At 44.2% G+C, this 26,158-nt stretch overlaps 1 protein-coding gene, 1 long non-coding RNA gene and 1 other non-coding gene across 3 annotated transcripts in view; all 3 read left to right on the top strand.

Annotated features, from left to right (window-relative positions):
• LOC143137708 (uncharacterized) overlaps positions 1–26,158 on the top strand; it is a 626,567-nt gene that overhangs the window by 42,026 nt on the left and 558,383 nt on the right. The gene's annotated exons all lie outside the window — the stretch shown is intronic.
• Positions 4,811–17,047, top strand: LOC143138660 (protoheme IX farnesyltransferase, mitochondrial-like). Its single transcript, XM_076299084.1, has 5 exons — positions 4,811–4,906; positions 5,679–5,827; positions 10,886–11,201; positions 12,361–12,485; positions 16,991–17,047. The coding sequence occupies exons 1-5, from the start codon at positions 4,852–4,854 to the stop codon at positions 17,045–17,047; spliced, it is 702 nt and encodes a 233-aa protein (XP_076155199.1). The 5' UTR covers positions 4,811–4,851.
• On the top strand, positions 11,585–11,694 carry LOC143138740 (small nucleolar RNA U6-53/MBII-28). Its single transcript, XR_012990284.1, has one exon. It is a non-coding gene; the product is annotated as a small nucleolar RNA U6-53/MBII-28 (small nucleolar RNA).

The following is a 26,158-nucleotide window of genomic DNA, read 5'->3' on the forward strand; positions in this document are numbered from 1 at the left end:
AAGTGAAGGCATCTCCAGGTTTACGACCCCAGCCGGCGCATCCTCAGTCTTTGCTCCGCCAAGCATCTCATGCAATTATCCCAACCAACAAACCACAATGGGACCCATTACTCTATGCTCTCTTTGGAGGAGTCATTGTGTGGAAACAAGAAAAGAGAGTGCTCTGTTTTTTGTTCTTTAATTGGTCCTCCAGATGTTTTGAGAAGGTTTTTTTTTCAAATTGAAATTGGTGTGGAGTGTGTGAAACATCTGGCATTAGTGGTAAGTTTTGTAAAGGCAGTTTTAAATTATCCCCATCCGTACATCCACTTGTTCTAAATAAAGAGTCTAAACACAATGTGCATTAATTACCTTCCTCACTCTTGGTCACATTAAAGTCTAATTAAATTTCTCTAAGAAGGTCCTGATAAGAACCATTATGTTAGTTATATTCGAAAGGGCTTACACATAATTATGGAAGAAAACTAAAAGACAAACACCCCAGCAGTTCTATAACTTCAATACATGCACAAGAAAGACCTAAACATTAAAATTGTTTTTCAAACTAGGAAATTTAATAATATCAATGAGGACAATTATGCAGTCATTTAATATAAGCTTTGGATTTAGTTAAATTATATGAAACACAGAAACACTCTCTCAATGAGGGAGATAAAAAACACACACACACACACACACACACACACACACACACACACACACACACACACACACAGAAAGAGAGAGAGAGAGAGAGAGAACATACCATTCTAATCCACACATTTTAACAAAGATACCAACACACATACACACGCACACATGCAGAGAGGCACTCACACAAGAAACATCTTACGTTGTTTGGATCTCCACAGCAGATCGCAAATCTCATCTCCGCACTCTCGCAAACATTTAGAGCAAGCACAGCAACAACACAAGGCCACCGAGACCTTTCTTCCCCTTTGATTACACTTACGAAAGAAAGGAAGGAAGAAAGAAAGAGAGAGAAAGAAAGAGGAGAGAGAGCACACAAACAAATACAATCACAAAGCCTCCTCTTCGTGCAGCACAAATCAAAACTCTGCCTCAATAGGGGGTGGTTCACCGGGTCAAGTTCCCGAATCGAATCTTGTTGCAACAGCACATAACAGTTATCTCTTGCAATAAAGGCACTCTGTGCGGCTAGTGGGGTCCTATAGCCTACCTCTCCGCTCCAGACTGCTGGGAATTGTTGACATTTATCAGGTCTGCATAGGGATGGCGACTTGAGATTACACTGTGTAATCTGCAGCGGGGTTTTGTGTGTGTGTGTGTGTGTGTGTGTGTGTGTGTGTGTGTGTGTGTGTGTGTGTGTGCGTGTGTTTGTGTGTGTGTGAGGGTTAAGGGGAAACTTTAATGAATGAGATGAAAGCGATGGGGTGGGGTGAAGTGGGTGAGATCACCTCTCAGTCTGTGAATGCTTTGGGGAGGATGCTAAGAGAGAGAGAGAGAGAGAGGGAGAGAGAGAGAGAGAGAAAGATAGGGAGAAAGAGAGAAAGAGATTGTACTGATACTCCAACAGAAACATGCTGACAAACACGTGCCAATTGACTGTTCGAGTGCTTAACTCTCCCACCCTTACACACACACACACACACACTGACACACACACACACATACAGAAATCTATACTGAGAAAAACAAGGTGGTGTAAATGCCTGTACCGAACAATGTAATTACACTACACCAGACATTGTGCTGTCTATGCTCACCAAACACACAGCTCACGGACACACGTGCACACACACACACACACACACGCACACACACACACACACACACACACACACGCACACATGCAATGACCACATCACCATTTCCCAGGCTGGAGATACAGGGGTGTAGGCCTACATGACATAGCCTGCAAATAAACTTTGGGATAAGAGTATTTTAACACAATTACACAATGATTCTGGAAACATCCATCCATTTCCTAAAATAGTTAAACTGGAAAACTGGACAGTTAGCCTATCCACTAAGCAAAGGGGTATGCTGGATTTCGACCTGTAAAAAAAAAAGAGCATTGTTGCAAATCATCCTGATTAGATTGTTTTCGTAATCGTTGAAAGTCACAATCAAAATTGAAATTCGATTTTGATTAATTGCACAGCCCTGGCTGGCACCATGTCTCCACATTTCTTCAGCTCATGGCATTGGCAAAATCAAGGAAGCAGTGAAGGAATTCATCAACCAAGGTCGGTCTGGTGAACTAATCAAGACAATTACAACCATAAATAGGCCTAGCTGTCTCCTCCGCTGGGCTGTTGGGGCTACTCAGAGGACATAAAAGGGCAAAAAGGGACCAAAGGGCCAGACATTGAATCACGAGGGCAATTTATAGGTAAATGAATTCAATTTGCAACTCAGATTTATCAGCGTGGGGCAAGGATAATCTGACCTTGTTTGGTGATCTTATTCAGGCCTGTTGGCCACTGACCTAAAGATATAATATTGTCAACAAAGAGGACACTAACAGGATTCACTTCATAATATATTTAAATAAAATGTGTAGCCTGCTATGGTTTCTATAGTGCCTAAACATCTATGCTCAAGTGCCAAAAAGTTGGCTTACATATTTGGCTAACATTTGGGAAACATAAAACACTGAGCTATAGCCTAATACTGTAGTGACCTGAGAGGTTTTGAGGGTGAGATAGATGGTTTACTTTAACCCTCCTGTTGTGTTCGTTTCATGTTTACTAATTTTGTGTTCCCTGTCAACAATGACCGCTGCATTATAACTTGTTATAAATCCATAGTAACACATATTATCATCTAATGTTGTGATATATACATTTGTATCAACTTATGTTCTATTTTATATAATTAGTTTTGAACTTCCATTTACTATGTATGGCCTGCAGGCCTCATTGACCTGCGCTCAAAAAGGGGACCTGGAATCAGAAAGGGGAAGATTCTATTGGGGAAAGGTTTCAGTGGGGGCTAGCATAGAAGCAAAGAGGGGTAGTGAGGATGTGTTTGTGTGTGTTTTAATGTACAAAAGCACACATACAGTCCATCTGATCAATAGGTATGTGCCTGGACTCAATTTTATACACTGACCATTTTTTCACCCATTCATATATGGCCGGTCATTTTTGACCGGGAATACACATGTGTTCTAAAGATAAAACACTCAAATTGTTATGGAAATGATCAAAATTTGTTTTCTGTGTTCAAAGTCATGGAGCCTCATGGTAGTCAGAATAAGTTAACAATATATTTGAGAGAAAAGAATGGTCAAACGGTCACATTTGATCGCGAACACAACAGAAGGGTTAAGGAAAGGTTTGCTGACACTGACAATCACACTGATGTCTAGGCTTTATAGGCCCTTGGCATGCTGGTAGTTGGCATCCTGGTGAGAGACAGGGTCCCTTTGGAATGTGGGGAAAGCTGTGCCTTCCCTATGTGCCAGGCAGGCAGGGGTGAAAGTAGTTTTTATTTCTTAGTGGTACTATGATAGAGTTATAATGCGCGTGCATAGCGTGCGCAGAAAATTTCACTTAGCCTAATTATTTATTATTTATTTATTTGTTTATTTACTGTATCTACTATAGTCTACTATAGTCTATTATTACTGTATTATAGTCTACTTATCAAGCATTCACTAGGACTTCTTATCACTCTAGTATCACTCTTTAACCCACCTGTTTTTGATAACACTTAATTTCAACATTTAATTATTTATTTATTTAGCCTAGTACTCTGCTCGCTCCCACTTCCAATCGTTTTTTTTTTATATAGGCTACTGTAAATCATGAAACACGTTTCTTTGAGTAATGCCTTTTTATTTGGGAGACTGCAACATACTTCTGAGCGCTAAAACACTTTCATTATTGCTGCGCAAGATCTAGTTAAGCAGTACACGCGCTGTCTGTCTCTTGTCTCTACACTGCACACATAAAACCAGAATAGGCTATTGAAACATCAACATATTTTTCTTTAGCCTGTATGTTTTTTTTTATTTGGGAGACTTTCCAAGAAACGTCAGTCTGCTAAAACACTTTGGATACCAGTGCACGTTGGCGCAATTACTGTAGGCTACTGTACGCGCGCTATAGCTTGCTCGTTGTCTGTCCAGCTGCACGGGAGGTTTAGACACAATTCAGATACAGTTCAGAACGATGTATATGAAATATATTTTGGGGAAAACGTGTTGCTTCTGGTAATTTGACGTTAGCAGTTGTGTTGTCATGCTGAAAGTGCAATATTTTTCAGAGACAGTATAGTTTTCTTTCCGGTACGGCGTACCCTCTCCAAATATTTTAGTGGTACTCCGTACCGGCCAGTACCGCTTAGCCTACTTTCACCCCTGCAGACAGGCCAGAGTGATGGTACATTGTTTATCAGTGTCCTGTGTTCTTTAGAATAAATTGGCATCTGTATAAAACATAACATGGAGACATTGCAGTATTTTAGTCCACAATATCCTACATGTCTTAGTTTACAGCTGTAGGCTACTTGCACTTTACCTTGCAGTGGACCTACGCACACCCCTGCACGTACTGTACAGTGTCTGTTGCCTACTATGGTCTATAGGTCATATAAGGACATTGATAAATGTGGCCATAGTGGCACATGACACCCTAACTCTATCTAGGAAAACACATCCTCAACAAGTTTCCTGAACAAAATATGGACACAACTATGCTTTTTCTTTTAATGTATGGCATCCTATGCTTTCAACCCACAGATAAGTTTACACAGCTCACGCTTTACACAACATTCTGTTTTCATAAAACGTTAGGCAACTTGATGACGTCAGCGGAGGTAGTTCCTTTACGAACGCGAGGTCAACATGGCTGCCTGCTGCATGTGAAGAGGACGTAACGGATGCCGGTTTTGTGTTTGAGGAATATGTATAAGACACCATGTAGCCGACTCACAGGTATGTGTAGACATGTGCAAAGGCGGCTTTTCACTAGATGCTTGAAATACGTGAACGTTGCGATTCAATTTTCATTGAGATTTATGTTGAAATGTTGTTAGCATCTAGGCTAACCTCAGTGGTTGTCAATGTGAAATGTTAGCGAATGCTGACTAGCTAGCGCTCTAGCACTGCAGGTTGACCTTTAGTAAAAGTCTTCTTTCTTACTCGTCCGTCGAGTTATATTGCCGATGTAAAGTAGCCTTCGCAAAGGTTGAAAGTAAAAGGTGCTGGTATTTCTGAGACGCATTGTAAAGTCAACCATGGAACTTACACGACATGGCTTTAACTTTAGCAGATACGCTAGCCTAAGACATCCTTTGCCAATGGCCAGTTAACGTTACTAAACGGGCTCTGGGGTTGCATAGTTAGCACATTGTCATTAGGGGGGAAGTTAACGGTAGCTGAAGTGGTTACTAATACAACAGGCCCGTCTTGTTCATCAACAACGCGTGGTTGTACCGAATGTCGTGACTGAAATGTCAACAACCAATGTACGTTAATGTTACAAGTGAAGATGCCAACAGTTGTGCTGTTATCTTAAATATTAGTGTTAAGGTTGGCAGCGGATAACTTATAGTTTTAAGTTAACGTTATTGTCTACAACGTTTAAAGGTTTGTTATGTACTGAACGGGTTGTCGTTGCAAGACACCATTAATTAATTGTTACACTAAAGGTGAGACAATATGCCAGAACCACGTAGTAACGTCAGCTAATGTGTTTTGGTTGCAGGTCTGGTAGGGGCCACTGTGAATAAGAAACTAACGCTATCAGCGAAGGCAGCTAAATGTCAACTGAGTTCCCTTAGCCTGACACAGTTCCGTACTACAGACTCCAAAGAATGGCTTACATTCCAGCAGCTAAGCTTTCTGAAGCGACAGGTAGGCTATTCTCTACTCCATACACAGTTGTGTCGATTGGATCTTAATCCACTTGACCTGACTTGACCTCATATATTGTCCCAGACCACATCCTTTCCCTACGTTGCATTCAGAGACGGCATTGTATACAAAATAAACAATCATCATCACGTAGTCTCTACAGCAGCACACACTTCCCATGATCAGTTTGAAATGTAAATAGTGTGTATTCTGGTCCCTGCATGGCATTGGGCCTATCATTCTAACAATTCCAGAGAGCCCCTTTTCAGAGACAATGCACTTTAGGGCATTGTCTGTTGCTACTACATGCATGATCATGAACTTGCTATAGCAGTGTTTCCTCTATGTTGATTTGGTAGTGGCGGCCCCCCACGGTTTAATTTTCTTCCCCCACGGTATCAGAAATGGGGCAGACGTACAATAGTCGCAGTTGCCTTTCAAAATTCATTGTGCAGACCTGTTGTAGATTCTCCAAATATACAGCTCAATCACAACTGAAAATAATGCCTCATTGTGTGTGAATAGAGGTGAATACATATAATTGTTTCTGTTTCAGCGAAGTGTCAGTTGTCAGTTCCGTGGGAGGGGGGGGGCTGGTTCGGACAGGCCTGCCCCCACTGCTTAAAAAAATCCTAGAGGAAACACTGTATAGATCACAGACCACTGGGAAATATGGCAAACATTAAACTCATAACAGGTGATCTCATTATCAACTGTCATCAATCTACATTCTAGAATCTAGATGACCTTTTCCACTGAGCCAGCCTCATGATGCCCTAACACTATAGGGCCACCTGACCTGATACGCTGCCATTCTCTGTGACATTGACAGTTTTTTTTATTTATTTTTTTATTTATTGGCATACAGCAATGAACATCTTTATTGCAAAGCTTTGTAGAGTGCTTAGTGCATATATTCTTCACAATCATCATCATAATCTTCCCACTGCTTATCTTGACTGTGTGTACTGCCTCTACTATATACCCCCCCCCCCCCTTTTTAATTTCATTTTATTTGTCAATCTCCCTCCTTTGCTTTTTTGTAAGAGTCACCTGTCACCTGTGAAGCACTTTGGGTCAACGTTGTTGTTTTAAATGTGCTAGTATGTAAATAAAGTGCTTTGACTTGACTTGTGTACTGTGCACTAAAATAGTTTATAGCTATGTAACAACAACAACAGCATTAAGAACAGCAGTTGAGAAGTGTGTGAAAGCCTCTGATCTTACTAGCATAGATTTTAATAAACATATCTAGGGCAATTCCATGCAAAGGTCTTCCCTACCATGGAAAAAAAAGTTGTGCATACGCAAATAGAACTGTTGTTAAAATCTTCATTTAGGTCTATATTTTATTGTTTGTAATTGATCTGATTGAATTTGATGGATAATTACACTCTTTTTACATCATAAATATGGTGTGCAATAGGGGTGTAACGGTACACAGAAGTCACGGTTCGGTTCATACCTCGGTTCGGACATCACGGTTCGGTACGAGTTCGGTACAATGGAGGGAAAAGCAAAACAAAAATGCAGAAATGTACATGTCTCAGGCTGTACCACCTAGTGTCATACAGTCTCTTCCCTGAGCTATCTGCAACAGCCTGAAGTGTGTAAGATGTAGGCTAAACAGTACAATAAGTACCCAGACTCCATCTGTAACTTGTAAACAAAATAAGACAATCAGCTATAAAACTGGGCCTACAGCATCTCTTATTTCTGAAAGTGCAAATTACATAGAAAAAATATTTTTAAAAATCCACTTAAGCAAGACCTTCAACATCTGTGTTTAGTTGTATATGGAAGGGTCTACAATTTGCCTCAATATTTTTTTTATTGTGTGTAAAGTAATAATCTAGCCTACTAACTGTGAAAATATCACACTATTTTCAGTCAACAGTTTTTAAAAAAAAAAAACGAAATTGCTCCTTTCATTTCATACACAGACTACAACTAGAAGTCACGTGACTTTGCCCTTTGACGTTAACTCACCGTAGCATGGTTTGTTTATTAGCCTGGTTAGCGTTGTCACTTTATTTTACTCTATACACTTAACACTACCAGAACCTCATGTGAGAAGTTACAAGTTACCCCAACATAAAGGTAATTACCACGCGATTTACATAGCTTTCTGTCATTACGAAATAATTTAATTTAAGCCATAGGTTTTGGCCCTATTTGTATGTGTATCCAAAGGCTGCTGAAGCGCAGGGGAAGTTTTTTCCCCTCGTTTCAGTGATTGGTAGCCTACATCATCTGGGTGATGGCTTCGAATATGTGTAGCATTTTTTCCACTCACATACCCAACAACTGCTGAACAACGCCGACACACAGTTTCATCTTATCCACCACTCTTTCGCCTGTACTAACGTTACTGTAACTGAAGTTCTCAAACTTGCGATCTTAAAGACACTAGCGGATCCTCTAACTCTTGTGGGTCTAACCTTAGTGCTGCTAATGACTGACTGACTCGACCGACGACCTGACAAAAAAACATAGGCGCCAATCAGAGCTTCAGAGCTAAGGCGAGGCTACAGATTAGCGTTAGGTGTCGCTAAAGAACTCGCGTAACTCTCGCTACTTAACAGTAATTGCGCATGACATTAATTAATCCGCACACGAGTTTTATGTATTTTTATACCGTGTATTCTCCGTGTAAATTCATGCACCGAACCGTGACGCCCGTACCGTTTCGGTTCAGTACGAATACATGAACCGTTACACCCCTAGTGTGCAACCATACAGAAACAACATTTTTCACATGTAATATTATACATATTTAAAAAGTGGATAAATGGACCCAAGGTTCAAACAAATTGTGTCATTTGACAAATTCCATATTGACAAGGGAATGGTAGAGCAATGTCTATGCTCAGCTTGCCTTTAAGAGCACAACTCCTTACATTTGTAAGGCTTTTGTTTTTAAGTCAGCAAGTTCCATGGCCATGTCACATCCATAACGTTTTATAGGAAAAGTTTATGCTACACATACAGTGTTGATGCGACAATTTCTGAAGTGTCTGTGCAAAGCTGATTTATATCAGTGTAAAGTGTAATGACCAAATTGTGCCCCTTTCTTACTTTTAAAATCTTTAATGGTGCGTTATGGATGTTACATAATGTGAATTTACAAGACGGAGACTTTATTATACCTTAAAGCCGATAAAACGTCTGTTCTGGTGGCATGTCCGTTTTAACGCATTTCACCTTAGTGTTTACAATTGACATTTCAAAGATTATTAGGTTGATCAAAACCACAAGGAGGCCTTGCCTAACCATTAGCAAAACAAACATAATATTAAAATTGATTAGCCTAGCCATAGCCTATTTTCAAGTGGCCTAATAATGAAAATCTGAGCGATTATCTTCCTGTAACTTTCATACTCTTGTTGTACAGTAACTGGATTATCGTGTTAGCTGGAGAAGATGGCTGACTTTGCAGCTGGAGTTAACATAGCAACCTCCTTTTGTTGCAGATCTGTTCAGCCTGCCGTTCACATCTGTTTAACACAGTTTAATTTTAAATGTGACGCGATATGCCAGCATTTGAAGTGTCAGGTCCTCTGTAGCTAATACCCACAGAGTAACATGAGTAACGGCAGCAATAAACTAGATGTACCGCATAGCGGTACAAAATATGACCGCATCTCAGTCCTGCATATTCTCTTTGCAAAAATAAATCACGCTTGTCAATTTGTCTCCATCTCCTACTCCTGCAACTCATGTGCATGTAAATGAGTGTGTGCATATGTGAGTTTGCGTTTGTTTATAAGAGTGTGTGTGTGTCTGTGTGCGTGCGTGCGTGCGTGTGTGTGTGTGTGTGTGTGTGTGTGTGTGTGTGTGTGTGTGTGTGTGTGTGTGTGTGTGTGTGTGTGTGTGTGTGTGTGTGTGTGTGTGTGTGCGTGCGTGCGTGTGTTTGCATGCGCACATGCGTATGCGTGCCTGTGTGTGTGTTTATGTGTCTGCATTCATGTGTGTGTGTGTTGGGTGTGTGTGCTTGCCTGTCTGTATGTGTTTATGTGTGTGTGTGCTTGCCTGTCTGTATGTGTATATGTGTGTGTGTGTGTGCTTGCCAGTCTGTATGTGTGCATGTGCGTATGTGTGCATGTGCGTGTGTGCACATGCGCGTGCATGTACTTTATGTGTGCAAATCACAAATGAGTGGGTAAGGGTTAGGTTGATGCGGGCTCTTGAGACTAACATACCATAAATATTTTGTCATCTTGGGTGCAACGGTTCAGGTAGGGCTAGTTATTTAGGGGAGTGGCCACCAAGTTTCATGTTCCCTGGTGTTTCAGTAACCCGGGAATCACTGACCAAAATTGATGACGTTAAAAGAAAAAATTACATTTCTTTTTTATATTTTAAATGACTTCTTGTCCTGATTCTTTCTGTGGATCTTAGTGGGCACTGAGGAAGCAATAATTTCCTCGCTAGTTTTTCATGATTACTATTTCAATTGTTTCATATCAAAATTCACTACTTAATTATGTGTTTTATGTAGTTTGTCGAGGACTGGTTCAGACACGTCACATCCATAACGTGAAACCATCACAAAACGCCAGTTTTTCCTACATAATGCATTACGAAAATGACGCATAGTTTCAAAAACACACCTTTTGTGTTCATTCAAGTCTCCTTCATGCTACATATATCATAGTTTAGGCAGTTTCCTTAAAAATTCACAGAGTTTGTAGAAAACCTGTAATCTCTCACAAAAGTGTGTCCATTTCATGTCACATCCATAACGCTGATAAAATGCCTTGTATTCTTAGGATGAAATTGATTATATGAAATTTGAGGATTTCTCAGTATTCAGAGGACAGAGGTTACATTAAAAGTTATGCAAATTAATTCACTGATACTAATTTTGCCCCCACTCTAAGGCATTTTGTTTACCAATATGAGTCCAATTGTCACATCCATAACGCTGGAACTGCCCTCTAAGTTTCTATAACACACAATGCTCTGGCCATTAAATAGCCTTAGTTGCTGAAATGGCCTTAAATGAAACAAACAAACAAACAAACAAACTCTGATCTGCTCTCCTGCGTTGTTCAGTATGTGGTGCGGCACAGCGGGGCCCTTGGCCAGCGCCCCAGACACAAGCAGGAGCCCGTGTCCGCCATGTTGGAGGACCGAGATGACCTCGTGATGCAGCAGATACAGCAGATCCCCACCATCAAGCCCGTCGCTGGCGTGACTGTTCCGGTTCCGGTTCCAGGCGCCGCCGCCGCCGAGACCCCAGTGGATCTCAGCAACGAGCCAGAAGCTGACCGCCAGGCCCGTATAGAGGCCCGGCAGTGGAAGGAGCTGAAGGTGGACTACTCGGAGCTGCCGGACATCTACGCACGCCTGTCCAAGATTAAACTCACAGGTCAGGCCCAGGACACTGCTGCTGACTGTTGGTCCTGTGTAGATTGCAGGTTTAGGTGTGTTTGAGTTGTTTGTGAGAAGCTCTTATAGACCTTTTAAAGGCGCAGTTTGAAGAGGGCTGTGATGCTATACATAGAGTAGCAGGCTACTAAGCTAACATCACCATTTTTAGACACAACACTAACTGTAGTTTTGAGAAATGAACACCAATGTTCCTTATAAAGGATCACACAAAGTTTTTTGGGAAAAAGCATAAGAGCATGCATACAATTTTCTCTGTTAGCTTAACTTGCCATAATTCACTGGACGTTTTTGAGTGCATTGATGTGGTGTAGGATGTAAAACGCTGACGAACCATAGGTTTGACTCGGTTGAGTTTTGTGTATCCTGTGATGAGCCAGCCATGCTAATACCGATGCAACGGGTGGACAGTGTGTCTGCCTGTGTGTATATGAGTTCAACTGAACTTCTCACATGTGAGTACTCTGAGGATGCATACATAAACAACTGGGCTGTTGATCCTTTGGTTTGGGGCAGTGGTTGTGTGGTGGGTAAGGGGCTGGGGTTTGCATACAGTGCAAAGTCGTGAGTTTGATCTCCAGCTGCCACCGTTGTGCCCTTGAGTAAGGCACTTAACCTTGAGTTGCTCCAGGGAGTCTGGCCCTGCAATTAATTGACATCTGTAAGTCACTTTGGTTAAAAGATAAAGACCAGTTAGTCTATGTAGTTCTGTTTTAGCGATAGGCTAACTGGTCTAACCCGCTTCCAGTGAATTATGCTAAGCTAGGCTGTGTCAGGCTGTGTTATTGCACACACAGAAAAGAGAAGGGTATGTCTTATCTAACACTGCGTAGTCTGGACTCGATACACATTTGATATGTTTATTTGTGTTACCTTAAATCCGTTCCGATGTACTAAGAAGTACTGTTCACAGTACTAAACGCAGTACAGAATTTGTGTTCTGATTTCAGATATGTTCTGATCAGAATATGGACAAGATGTACATTTCTGGTTGCTAGCAGTTTTCTCCCATGAGATGCTTTTAAAGTTCTTTGTGACTTCTTTAGTGGATAGGCTTCTCTAATTGAAATTGAAAAATGGTTATGATCTTGTAGTTCTGGTCAGTACTTAACCCAGAAATGCTTCTGTGATTGTGACAGCTTTGGTCGTCACCACGGCAGCGGCTGGCTTTGCCATGGCTCCCGTGCCCTTTGACCCCACCTGCTTCCTGTTGGCCACAGTGGGAACAGGCCTGTGCTCCTGCACTGCCAACTCCATCAACCAGGTCAGTGCATTAAAACCACATTGCTCCACAAGCGGCCAGGCTCAGTCCTGCCAAGAAGCAGCACGTCATCTGTGTGTGTAGTGTGTGGGCATTGGCGCGTGTTTGTGTGTGTGTGTGTGTGTGCGCGCAAGCTGCATTCTCATGTGTGTCTGTCTGTGTGTGTGTGTGTGTGTGTGTGTGTGTGTGTGTGTGTACGTGTGTACGTGTTTTCTTCCAGCGATAGGATCAGAGGACAGTGTCCATTAGATATGTTACCAGAGCCGTGAGTCAGTCGCTGAGGTATTTCGGTCATTTACCAGCGACCGATTACTGCTGGCAGCAGAGAACAGGACTCCCACTGCTGCCCAGGGAGCTGAGCTAGAGCTGGGTCTGGAGCCGGACAGTGTTTGCTTTAGGCTGCTCGTGTGAAGCTACCCATAAGGCCGTTGGGCTAAACGGTTAATGGTCCGCCGTGTTTTCGTCTGGGAACGATACGCGACTCAGCATCTCTGTGTGTGTGTTTGGGAGAGGGGGTGTTGGTTGTGTTGGTACGCGCTGTGTGCTAAAAGATGGATGAGTCCTTGGTTGTACACTGGCACATCTTCAGCCAGATTTGCAGGGGCCAGGAGAAAACACAAATGTGCAACCACACACACACACACACACACACACACACACACACACATATTGCCTCTGAGTTTTTGTGCAGACATCACCCCTCATTGTAGCGCACGGAATTCTTTTTCATCTGGACATGTAAAACACCACACACACACACACACACACACACACACACACACATATTGCCTCTGTGAGGTTTTGTGCAGACATCACCCCACATTGTAGCGCACATAATTCTTTTTCAGCTGGACATGTAAAACACCACACACACACACACACACACACACACACACACACACACACACACACACACACACACACACACACAATGCCTCTGTAAGCCACTGAACTGCTTTTTTAAAGCCATCACCCCTCATTGTAGGCACAGAATTCCTTTATGTCAAACACGCAGCGGAGACTTACCAAAAAGCTGCCAAGGGCTCTTTCACATTCTCTTCTATTTCCACCCCCTGTCGTCCCTCTCTACTTAAAAATGATTGGGAGTGTGTGATTGGTCGGTGAGTGTTTTTGCAAGGGTCATAATCAGAGTGTTGTCGTCATTGTTGCTTACACTCCATTGGAATGCACTCTGTGACTAAAGAACATTACCCATAAAGGCTGACCTTTAGAGACACACACACACACACATATATGCTCTTCTCACCCCAAGACCGCTACATGACTGACTCCATTAAGTGCTAGCCGTGCTCTGTAATTTTCAAGGTCAGGCCCCTGGCAAATCGCTCAGCAGGTTCTTGGCGCCCCGAGGCAGGATGCCAAAGGCAGCATCATCTTGTCATGTGAAAAAAAAAAAAACAACTCCTTGTTTTGTTTCCATTTCCTGTCTCGTCTCTCGCCACTACCTGACCTCGCTGTTTCAGCCGCACTCAATCGCGAAACATACAATTAGCCCATACCTAAGCACGTCTGTCTCAGCCTAACTTCATCCTTTAAACGTCTTCATCCCAACTAGGTCACGGCTTTTTAAATGCTGAGTAAATATTTGCGGGGCGTGTGGATGGGGTTCGCAGGTTGTCCGGCTGTTTTTTTTTTTTTTGGGGGGGGGGGTTGTTTTCCTTGTAGCATTCTCAAGGTATGACTTTAGCTGCTACTAAGCCTTGAGTGCTTGACGTAAGGCAGAGCTATTGAAAAGGTAGCTGCAGGTGTGCAAACAGAACTACGCACGCTCCTCTGAGGTGGAGACCTGCCTCTGCCTCGGAGCGAGACAGGCAGATTCAGAGGATTTCAGTGTCAAAAGATCTGAAGGACAGCCGCAATCAACATCGTCATTTTTGCTCTCTGAGTCTACTGGCCTCTCTCTCTCTCTCTCCTCTCTCATCTCTCTTCTCTTCTCTCTCTCCCTCCACCCTTTGGCCTTGAGGCTGCTTGTCTTTATCCCTCCCAGTCAGGTGAATCTCCCCTGGCCTGTTTCTCTCTCTTTCTCTCTCTCTCTCTCTCCCTCCTCCCTCCGTTCCTTCCCCTCCGCAAACTGCCAGACAGGCCTTGAGGCACACTTACTGACAGCAGTGTTAGTCAGCATCCGTGAAGTGCATCTACCCTACACATACCAACACAGCGTGGGAATGCACCGGTGGTTGTGGTAGTATCGGTGTGATGTGGCTCATTTTCCCAGCTCCAGTGGCTCCGTGGCGAGCCAGCCAGCCAAGGCCCTCAGGGTCGAGTCTTTCCCCAGCTTCAGTGCTCCGTATGGGGCCAGGCCTTTTGGGTGGAGTCCTTGAGGGGGACTTGAGCTCTGGTGCTTGTGAGGACGTAATGGATTCAGAGCAGCCCCAAAAGCATGTCTTGTGCTGATCTGACGTGTCGGTTGATGTGTCGGCCTTTGAAGTTGCCTTGTCTTTGAAGACCTCTGGCTAATTGCTCTTTATGTAATGCAAGAGGGTAGGCGGTGTTGTCAGCCTGTTAGTGATTTTAAAGAAGCATACACAAAACATTCACGAGAACGTTGACAATACTTTTACAAATCCTACCATAAAGTAAAATGAAAGTTAATAGTTTATAAGTTAAACTATTAAATACATATTTCACTTCCTGCAATGTAATATATTATCATGTTAGGATATTGTACATGGCGTTCACTTTCTATGTTGACTTTCGTATTGTACATGGCGTTGACTTTCTATTATATGTGGTAAAATGTGAGCAATATTTAGATGAGAAGCTTTACCTAACCGCATTTGCAATTTGGCACTTACGGACTCATGTCTGCGCTGTAGGTCTGGGCCTCGGTAATTCCTCTGGAATCTTCTAATGGTTCCTTAATGCCATCACTCCGTCGAAGTGACCTTGCGGTGCCGTGTCAGACAGAAAGGCATCGGAGCAGGAAGCAGACGGTTTCTTCTGGGTTTTAGCGTAATTGAATATGGAGACGGCGGAGGCTTTCTTGTGGTGGTTCGCGGGCATGTGGGCATTTGCACCAAGGCCCCTCACCGTTGTACTGGGCGGCCACATCAGCCAGGGTGTTCTGGTTAGAGTTTCAGACAGGGGTTTGGGCTTGGAGGGATTCTAAGTGTTGGATGTCCGAGGTCTAGTTTTGTCCCTGCCGAGTCTCGTCCTTGCTTAATACCTTCCACTAATTGTGTGTGTGTTTGTGTGTGTGTGTGTGTGTGGTACAATTAGGTTTCTTTTTCCGTGGTAGAGCTCACTTTAAGCCCCTTGTCCCAGCAAATTGATTTTTTTGTGGAAACAAAACACATGGCCCAAGACTGTGTGTGTGTGTGTGTGTGTGTTTTTTAATTAAACCTACTTAATTTCAGATAAAGGACATCGAGGACAAGATAATTTCCCTCCAGAAGAGGAACTGTTTGTTTATTATTTTGTGTGTGTGTGTGTGTGTGTGTGTGTTTGGGAGGGGGGGGGGGTATTTTCCAAAGATTACACAGACCATAATTAGCGCTGGGTATGTGCCTGTGCGGCGTCTTGTGAGGATGACTCCACTGGTGCTGTTGTTTTTGTTGTCGTCGTTGCGACCGTCTTTCTGCCTTTTGTCTCTTGCATTGTAATTTCCTCTCCTGCATAATTACACACACACACACACACACACACACACACACACACACTCACTCACTCGCGTGGGCCCGGCAGCAGCTGCCTTGGCCCACCTAATCACCTGGTTTCCGCAGCAACCCTCTGATCTTCGGCGCGTTAGCGGCGATGCACCGAGGATCACCTGTCAGAGCTCGGTGACTGTGAAGCCAGACACACCCTCACCTGTGTAATTGATCCCCTACACATAAGGCCCCTCTGCTTTCATAACATGCACAAGAAAGAGGGCGACAAGGCCCTGTGTGTGTGTGTGTGTGTATATTGTGTCTGGCGTGTTGAGTGGGTGTGTTGGTTATTTTGGGAGGGGAAAGCAATGGCTACATACCCTCAGATGTGTTGCCAGGTTTGTCTTTTTTTCTTCTCTCTTTCTCTTCTGGCTTGCGTTTGCGTTACCTGGTTTGAAGTGTCGGTGTGTCCTGATCAAAGTGGCTGCCCGCCTCACAATTTAAAGAGCGCCGCTCTCTTTCACTCAACACACAAATCAAAGACGTCGGAGGATCCTTTCCTGTAGAGCGCGCACACACACACACACACACACACACACACACACACACACACACACACACACACACACACACACACACACACGTTATTGTCAGGAGTTTGAGGTTTTCCTTTTAAGTGTATGTTCCTGTGTGTCCATGCTTAAGAAGGACCACAGATCTCCTCTTTTGTGGCATCACCTTCAGGAATAGACGAGTGAAACATCCCCCTCCGTGTGTGTGTGTGTGTGTGAGAGAGAGTTTTCCTGTGAGAGCCAAGGCCAGCGTTCTCCCTCCTTCCTTGAAGGCAGAGCTCCGTAGGCACTCTGGTTATGTTGTGGTTTCCTCTGCCCTCCTCAGTATGTGGCCTCGTTTGGGAACTTTTGGGGACTGGACGGAAGGGTGTCAGTGCCCTGAGTCACGACAGCGTCTGGGCACGCATGCATGAAAATACCCTTTCTTTCTTTCTTTCTTTCTTTCTTTCTTTCTTTCTTTCTTTCTCTTCTCTCTCTCTCTCTCTCTCTCTCTCTCTCTCTCTCTCCTCTCTCTCTCTCTCTCTCTCTCTCTCTCTCTCTCTCTCTCTCTCTCTCTCTCTCTCTCTCTCTCTCTCTCTCTCTCTCTCTCTCTCTCTCTCTCTCTCTCTCTCTCGTCTGTGGAGTATAGCAGTGTGATTGTGAATTCCTTTTGAGTCGTTTGCTGTTTCAGGGAAAACAAAATAAAAAAACAAGTTGTGTGTACCAGCCAAAAAACCTGTAGTGATGTTGGCACCGCTGGCTCCAGTTACCCCCACTGCATCATCAGGATGCCGCTGTGGCGGGACGTGGCTGTGGTACGACAGGAGGCCAGACGTTGAACTCTGCATACACACACGCACACACACACACACCCACACCACACCACACCACACCACACCACACCACACCACACAACACCACACTCTATGTGTGGAGTAGTCATGAAGTGTTTGTTGGTCCCTGGGTGGCCCACTTATTGGATATGCCCATAACCCCCCAACATACACACACACATCATATATTATCATGGCTTTATTGAAAATTCCAATACTTTCCACCACGGATTGCATTGAGGTTTTTTTATTCTTCTGTTGCTTGAATGCCCTTATCTTGTATGGTCCTCTTGAGGATGGTGTAAATATCACAAGATGGCCAGCAAATCACTGCCCAGACGGAGGACTTATTCTAGAAATTTCCCTCCGACCCTTTGTTGGGGGTCATGGGATGGGTTGTCACTCTTCTGCAAAGACTCCCTGGGTGTTCCAAGTCATCATCTCGGCTGATTTCTGTGGCACACACACACACACACACACATCTAGAAACACACACAGGCAGACAGACACACTCCCTCCGGTGTAGCCTAATAGGATAACTGGGTCTGAGGAAGCGTTTCAGGCTGTGGCATTAGACCCTGAGGGCAGGGGAGAGCGCAAGTGTGGCGGAGCTGACGGCCGCGTTTGGCGGAAACGAAACGCCACCAAAGGCCCATGCGTCCACTGAGGTCATTATTTTGTATTTCGCTCTCGTCTCCTGTCCTCCGTTATTTTCTCTTTGTGTGTCACACATCTCTCATGTAGGATTGTGTGTGCGTGTGTGTGCGTGTGTGTGTGTGTGTGGACATGTGACACACGCACGCACCACTTGTGTCTGGAAGTGTTTTTATGAAAACACACGCTGGCATTTTTGAGGTTTTGCGTGCAGCGCAATCTCTCTGACTGCTGTGGCAGGCAGGTGGGATATGTGTGGATTGAGGGGTGGTATTGTGGTGTGTGTGTGTGTGCAGGCAGAGGTCTCTCTTGTGTGTGTACGCGTGTCTGTGTCTGGCCACGTGCTGTCTGAGGATGGCACGCATATGCGAGCCTCCACAGGCTCCCCTCATCACCCTCACCTACACACACACACACACACACACACACACACACACACACACACACACACACACACGCAGACAGAGAGCTCCTCCTGCAGAGGCATGTATTATTTACCCTCCAACCCACATTCACACACCCTCTTCTTGAGGCCTATTCAGACAAACTCCCATCTAAAACACGTACATGTACACACACACTCAAAACTGTGAGCCTTCAAGAACCCTCCTGTGCATGGTGCTATAAATTTTAAGCTTTCAAACTCGTGTCTGTCAAGTCCTGCATTAGCCCTCTTTGTTACTGTGTCACCTGCAGCCAGGCCAGAATTGCATTTGTCACAGTGACCTTTATGTACATTTAAAAACGCCTTGAACCTTGCCGTGCAAGATGCCCAAGACTTAAGCCTTTAAACTCTCTTGTGTACACACAAGAAGCTGAATGTGTGGGTATTCATTTGACCTCAGCCAGGTGTTTAAAAACCTTGTCTGTCGAGCTAGCTCTAGACTGGTATAAGGCCAAAACATTTAATGTACAGTATATACATTTACATGTATTGCTTTGGCAGACACTTTAATCAAAGGCGACTTACAGCAATATAATAACATTTAAGCTTAAATGTAATATAATAACATTTAAGCCTCAGTGCAGAGGTGACCATAGCTGGGGATTACCACTGCGTCTGTCAATACTAGTACTAGAGGATAGGAGTGCCTACATAGTAAGTACTAGTCAAAGTATGAAGGAGAATTGGTAGAAAAGGATCTCTTTGTGAGTTTGTCCCAGTGTCTGAGTGGAGTGACCTGGATGTACTTTTTGTTTTTTACCTTATTCTTGGTAAATGTAGATTATAGATTATTAGATGATTAGATTTAGATTAGAGATTATATTTACCAATGGCTATAATTATCCTGATTATTAAGTAGACTTGTCAGTGGAAATAGAGTGTGTGTGTGTGTGGGGGGGCAGAGGCATGTGTACACCATATAAGACACCACACACACACACACACCTCTCGGAGGGGGCGGTGTGTTTTTGCCTTGAGCAGCAACTTTCAAAGCGTGTCAGAAAAGCATAAAGGCATACCAGGTCTCCCTTTGATGTCATTGGAGGAGTTGTAGAAACCCAAGGCCACATCCGCCAGGCCTATTGTTTATCTCATCTGGAGATGTAGATCACTTTTATGTCTCTGATGGAGGTTATCCTTATCAGTACGCTGTTGTTTTAAATGCAACGTGCAGGGCTCCAGACTAACTTTTTGCACTGGTTGCACTGGTGCGCCTAACTTTTTTTCTTAGGTGCACCAGCACAAAAGTTAGGTGCACCCAAAATTTCAACCACATCGCATTTAACACCGCAGCAGGTTCACTTTTTTTCCTTAATTACTGTCCTATATAGGTTGTCCTATGACTTATGATTTACAATTCTACAAGAAAAGTAACTTAATGAAGTGTTGGTGCTTTAAGTGCTTCACTGAGCTGAAATTTAAACATAAAACATCTCAAGATGTATTAAATAAAAATAACAGTGAGTAAATTAACAGTGCACGTCTTTTAAGGGCTTCAAACTGCACGTCTCATGGCTCAATGTTTTACATACTATCCTTCATGATCTTTAGGCCTTGGCTAAACCAGCTCGCCATGCTAGCATCTTCCATAGAAATGTATTTGAGCACAATTTAAAGAGATGTTCCAAGTAGCCTGGGGGATTTTTATGTGATTTTGCAATGATGATTGCAATAATCATTTGACAGCCCCACAATGCAATTTACTTTTTAATTTAAATTTTCAATAATAACATGGTTAATGCAGTAACGAAATGGTAGGCCTATTATTATAGGCTACTGCAATGACTTGCCATGCTCGATCTAAATGTGTCCATTCAATTCACCGTACACAATGACCACTGTATACATGCAGGGAATATTCGGGCTTTAAATGTAGCAGCGATATTCGGTTTGTGCCAAATACCGGATTAAATTGATTGATGCCATCAGAATGAGTTTACACAACTCTCGTGCAAAACGAATATTGCTGTTGAAAACCGGGTTACTCCCTGCATGTAACTGCGGTCAATGACTCACTCCTTTTCGGCGATATCTGTATCTCTGTCGTTGTATGCATTGTTCGCAATTTTAAGACGATTAAGACAATGACTCCTATAAATTTGGCGCAAGTGGCATTCCTGTACGTCGGGTTTAGCCTACGTTCAAACTATTTTTCTGGTGAATAATTATTTCGGACTGAACTTGGTGAAGGGAAGTTTCACTAGGCCTATCGTAGGCAACGATAAACTTGATCATCATCTCGGGCTCGTCTGATTGGTTTGCTGCTGCCAGCCGCTGAAAGGCAGTGGGGAGAGGGGACATTTATCTCGGCCTATGTGACCACACTAATGCAACTACATCCACTCTGTTTATATGACGGGTCTCTGACCTCCCTCTCTCTCTCTGCAGCACACGCATTTTCAAATTTACTCACAGGCACTGGGCCACGGCCAATCAGAGGGGAGGTCCCGCCCTTCACTATCTGTGATTTGTTTAAACCACGATATTGGCCAAATATGTGTCTGTTATTGAACCAAAGGTAGAGTTTCAATGAGGACACTTTTTCCTCTCTCGAATAAGGCGCACCGGTGCGACCTCCGATTTTTTTTAGTCGCACTTTTGAAAAATTAGGTCGCATATGTAGGCCTGTCGCGATATTCAATAAATCAATTAATCGCATGATAATTAAAATTAGCTCGATAATTTTTCTGGCCACGATAAATGCCATTTGCATGCTTGTTTGTTTTCCTCGTCTCTCTCTCCCTCTCTCTCTCGGGTCCTTAGAGTAACAATGAGTGAACCCTCATGTCAGTCACTTGTCAGTCGCATGGTGTGTGGGGAGGCGGAACTACTGGCGTAGCCTACCACAGAGTGCAGCTAAAGAGCCGCGTGAGAAGTATACCGGTAGGCACTAGGCAGAGAGAAAGCTAGTTGCGAGTTCGAATAGGCTATGCCTATTCGAGACAAAAAAGATGGAATTGGTTTCTAAGCCAAACGCGACAGCTGCAGTGTGGGAGCATTTCGGATTTAAACCGAATGCCCGTGGTGAACCACTGAACGTGTACGAGTCGGTGTGTCGCATTTGTTGGAAAACAGTCGCAATTAAAAGCGGCAACACAACAAACATACATATGCATCTAAAACACAATCATCCGCTGCAGTTTTCCCAGTTGGGGAAAAAAAACACAACAAGTGGGCCGTCTTCCTCTTCCCGAGGAAAATTCTCAGAACGACAATATTATCGCTTATCGCAATAATTTCTGAGACAATTTATCGTCAAGCAAAATTTGTTATCGTGACAGGCCTACGCATATGCGACCAAATTGGTCGCACTCTGGAGCCCTGAACGTGTGTGTGTGTGTCAGTGTGTGTGTGTGTGTGTGTGTCAGTCAGTGTGTGTCAGTCAGTGTGTGTGTGTTGCGTGCCAACTCTTGCAATGACATACAGTCCTCCTTTGGAGTCCCCACATAGGGGGTGCATTACCTTTTTATGAGCTGCTGTTTTTCCAAGTGGCACTTTGCCACGCGAAGTGGGGCCGTGAGACCATGATGACGTGTGTGTGTGTGTGTGTGTGCGTGTGCGTGTGCGTGTGCGTGTGCGTGTGCGTGTGCGTGTGCGTGTGCGTGTGCGTGTGCGTGTGCGTGTGCGTGTGTGTGTGCGTGCGCGTGTGTGTCTGTGTGTGCGCGCGTGTGTGTGTGCGCGTGTGTGTGTGTGTGCGCCACTCTCGCGGTCGGACATGTCTCCTTATCATCAATCAACCCACAGATTGAGGAAGACTGCTTCTCTCTTTGTTTTTAATTATTTCTCCTCCCCAAATGCATCATGGGAAATGGGTAGTTCTTCAGGCGCGGGGGGCCGGGCGGCTGGAGAGAGGTGGCCCTTTGCCGCTTAATCTTGTCTGTCGCCTCCCCAGCTTCACGATGGATCCCCATGCATTTTTAATAGACCCCATTTGCATTCGTAACACGGTATGGCATCGATATCCGAGGTGACGAGGTGCGTCATAAAAGAGAGCTTGGTTAAGAGCAAGATGGGTGGTGTGGAGAGAATCGGAGGGCATGGCGACTGCATCAAAAAGCAGCATGTTTAGCTTCTGATGAAAGTGCATAAATGAAGCTGCAGTGTTTGGGGAAGAGTGTCTGTGAGTGGTTTAGAATGTCTATAAGCTCTAATATCGATTCTCACTGATCTTTTGCACTCAAATGTGTACCATACCAGCAAAGTAAAGCCTCTCCTCTCCCCAGCTTTCTAAGAATATATATACTAGAGTTCCCCAAGTTCTCAAAAGTTACCTCTGTCTCTCTCTCTCTCTCTATCTCTCTCTCTCTGTTTCTTTCTGTCTTTCGCTCTCTGACCCAGCTAAGTGTCTCTGGTAGCCATTAGCTGTAACTATACCCCTCCGTCCTGCCTGCCTGCGACATCACGCAACCTTGTCCCTACTCTTCAAAGACAAAGGCTCTGGCTCAGCACTGTATTTTTATCTGTCCCTTGGTGAGGTGGAACCAGCGTAGGATACCCTTTCAAAGGCTACACACACACACACACACACACACACAGAGAGAGAGAGAGAGAGAGAATTCCACTGCCATGACTGCATACACTGTGGGTCCAGGCTGGACCACCTCAAAGCCAGACTGCCAGCCGAGGCTTGTTACTCCTCCAGGTTTTTTCTTTCAGTTGTTTGGCTCTCATGCCTGTTTGCACTCTGTATTTTTTATTATTTATACATTAATTCTAACTCCCCCCCCCCCCCCCCCACGCACGCACGCGCACACACACAGACACTTAATTCCACTCGTCTGTCGTTAAATCTGTCATTTTTATTTCTGTTGTTTTCTCCGAGTGAGAGTCATGAACTTTCCGTCACCTGTCCTTCGAGGAAGAACAGTTGAAAAGGTTGGAGGGCTACAGGCTTGGTGATTGGCTGGCAAGCGATGCAGTTATGCATCATTCATGAATCTCCTCCCACAACGTGTCTCCCACCGGTAAGCGCGTTAGTTCCACTCTGAGTGCGTAATTGACCGTTTGATATCGTGCGGTCTGTGGGCATTTAATTGATGGGAGTGACACCCCAGCTCGTCTCTAAAGGTGTAAGCCTCGCTTGAGGAAGGAATTGACATCGAGAGCAGCCCTCCTGCTTTTGCCCGCAGATGCTACCAACGATGTAGCAGACGGTTCTCTCTGCCCTCTTCACCCTCAGTTTTATTAGAACAATACGTCGCGTCCGGCCACTTCTCGGAAACGTTTGTCCCCCCAGCTTTTCATTTTCCTCTCGTTTTTAATTTCCCCCACGGTTCCCACCTCCGGGTTCTGCCAAGGGGCAAATAAAAGAAAGCATCCTGTTAAGTACCTGGGGGTAATCTCAAATCAGCCCAACGGGGTGACACGTAGAGCATCTTCACAGGACTTGATCAAGCTGTTGTGGATTTGAATGAATATTTAATCAGACAAGGACTGGTTAATACTTAATATCCTCTAAGTCGTCCCTGTTTTTTGTCCTCCAAGCTTTTGTGGATGTGCAAAGATCTACAGGGTGCCAGCCCCAGTCTAACCGTACAAAATGGTGCCTTGCGAGAGCCATAAGGAGACAGATGTTAGACCAGGACAACAACGATAATGAGACCCTTTGCTCAAAGGCAGATCAGAGAGCAATCCTACTGACCAATGAATTTAATAAGGACATTATTACTTTATCTCAGTCTCCCAACAGTCAAGAGTAGAATTGTGTGTCTACCTTTGGATCGTGCCGTTTCTGCAGTGACCAAATCTTGACCAATGTCCAAATCTTTAGTCCTCTAATGGTTTCGCTCACCTCCTGAACTTTGTCTGGCAAAAGAGCCCAAATGCACACACACTCATTACTGTCATACTTGTAAGACAAACACAACCCACAAGCCCCTTTATTTCGCTCCAGAAACAACTTTTTTTCTCCGGCTGCTGCCCTTTTCCTGGCTTTTTGTATGAATAAAACATCATGTGTTTCGTGTCCCCAATGTACGCAGGGATGTAGATTTTGGAAGCGTTCGGGTACGGTGTTTGCCTCGGCGAGGAGAGGGAAAATTGGAGCGGGTATGATTATGACATGCATTATGTCTGGCGAGCGTTGTGGCCAAGTGGGACCGCACTGCTGCTTTTTGCGGGAAGCCGTACGGCTGCTACGGGTGGGGAAATGTGGCCTTCCTGATTAAATGCATGGCTGAGTAGTTTGGAAGGACACACACACACACACACACACACACACACACAGGGGAAAGGGGTCATTTGTGGGTCTTGTCCACAGCTAACGAATGCTCCAACATGTAGATCCAGCATTCCAACATGATAATGGGGCAAAATTAGGACTCCATACCCACATGCAGATAGGCGAAGAGGACTCTCTCTCTTCCTTCAGTAGGAACTGTCACTCCAGGACGGACCATTTAAATATAATGCGGAATGGAAAATTTTAATCTTGCATTGATGATGCATTGAAGACATTCTGTTTATTAGTACGCTCAAAACTCCCCATCTGAAGGGTTGGTAGCTGAATGTATGGCAAATCTGATCCCAGATAAACAGCTCTGTTCGGCTGGTTCCATGGGAACCCCCTTGGTGGTCTTGATCCAGAGAGGGGCCACTGGTGTGTTCCAGGTATGTGGTATAGTCACAAACCTGAGTAAGTTAAAACAACGTAAGAGATGTTAAACATAATAGAATAGCCTTATTACTGTGCCTTTTTCCTCCAGTCAGTCACATTCGATGTGGTTACTCACACTACATGTCTTGCAATTACTATGCTCACACTGTATTTTCGCCTGCTCACACAGCAAGACAGCCAAACAAAAATTCTGACATGCCAGAAAACCACTTGGATTGGTTCAGAGCTGAAATGTTAATTGTTATGTCTTCTAAACGGGCATACGGTGTCTGCTCAAACGGACACGACAAGTCAGACAGGAATTCGGCCCGCAGCCAACTGATTCGTGCCTAAAATTGCGTAAAAATCATTCAGTGTCTGCTTGGCTAAAGGCATCTTCCATTAATAGGTTTAGCACTTACTCCGACTTATTTTACCTAGGTTTCTCACTAAACCACACACTTGCAATGCCCCATTGATGAGTCATATCTGATCCCATGGTAACTTTCCCCTTCTCTTCTGGCACCTGGACAACAACGATGACCAAGCCAAGAAGGGCCAGGCATTGTTGCATTGTTTGAGCATTGTTTGTATGCAAGTTTGAATTGCGTCTGTAACCGCGTTATTGGCGTGCACTTGAGCCACAGGTGGCCATAATGTCCGTGTTTACTGTGTGCTACTGTATGTGTTATTCATATGAAAGTTCTTCAGGGGTAATTGACCTTATTTGTGGTTTTCGAGAAGCGTAGCCCTTTTTGGTCAGCCCCCCGAAAGCTGCCTTCGTGTTTGTCTGGGGATTGAGGGATTTGTGGTTTTGCTCGACGTGAACAAAGTCAAACTGTTTGGCTCTCCAGCGGTTAGCCGTGTGCTGCCAGGGTCGGATCGAGTGGCACGCTTGCTCATGACCGCTTGCATGGAAGTCCTCTGCAGAATAGGTTTTTTTAGGTTCTGCTTTATTTTCATTTTATTTTTTAGTACAGGTTGGAC

Source organism: Alosa pseudoharengus, unplaced genomic scaffold (genome assembly GCF_046254945.1).
Source record: "Alosa pseudoharengus isolate Yale_2024_CS ecotype anadromous, Long Island Sound unplaced genomic scaffold, YU_APseudo_1.1 YU_APseudo_1.1_scf_21, whole genome shotgun sequence".
NCBI classification, from domain to species: Eukaryota; Metazoa; Chordata; class Actinopteri; order Clupeiformes; family Clupeidae; genus Alosa; species Alosa pseudoharengus.

Excerpts from the sequence above, each read along its gene's own strand:
- LOC143138660 (XM_076299084.1), top strand. The coding sequence starts at position 4,852 with ATGCCGGTTTTGTGTTTGAGGAATATGTATAAGACACCATGTAGCCGA. Across the intron at positions 4,907-5,678 it reads ACCATGTAGCCGACTCACAG|GTCTGGTAGGGGCCACTGTG; the intron begins GTATGTGTAGAC and ends TTTTGGTTGCAG. Across the intron at positions 11,202-12,360 it reads GTCCAAGATTAAACTCACAG|CTTTGGTCGTCACCACGGCA; the intron begins GTCAGGCCCAGG and ends TGATTGTGACAG.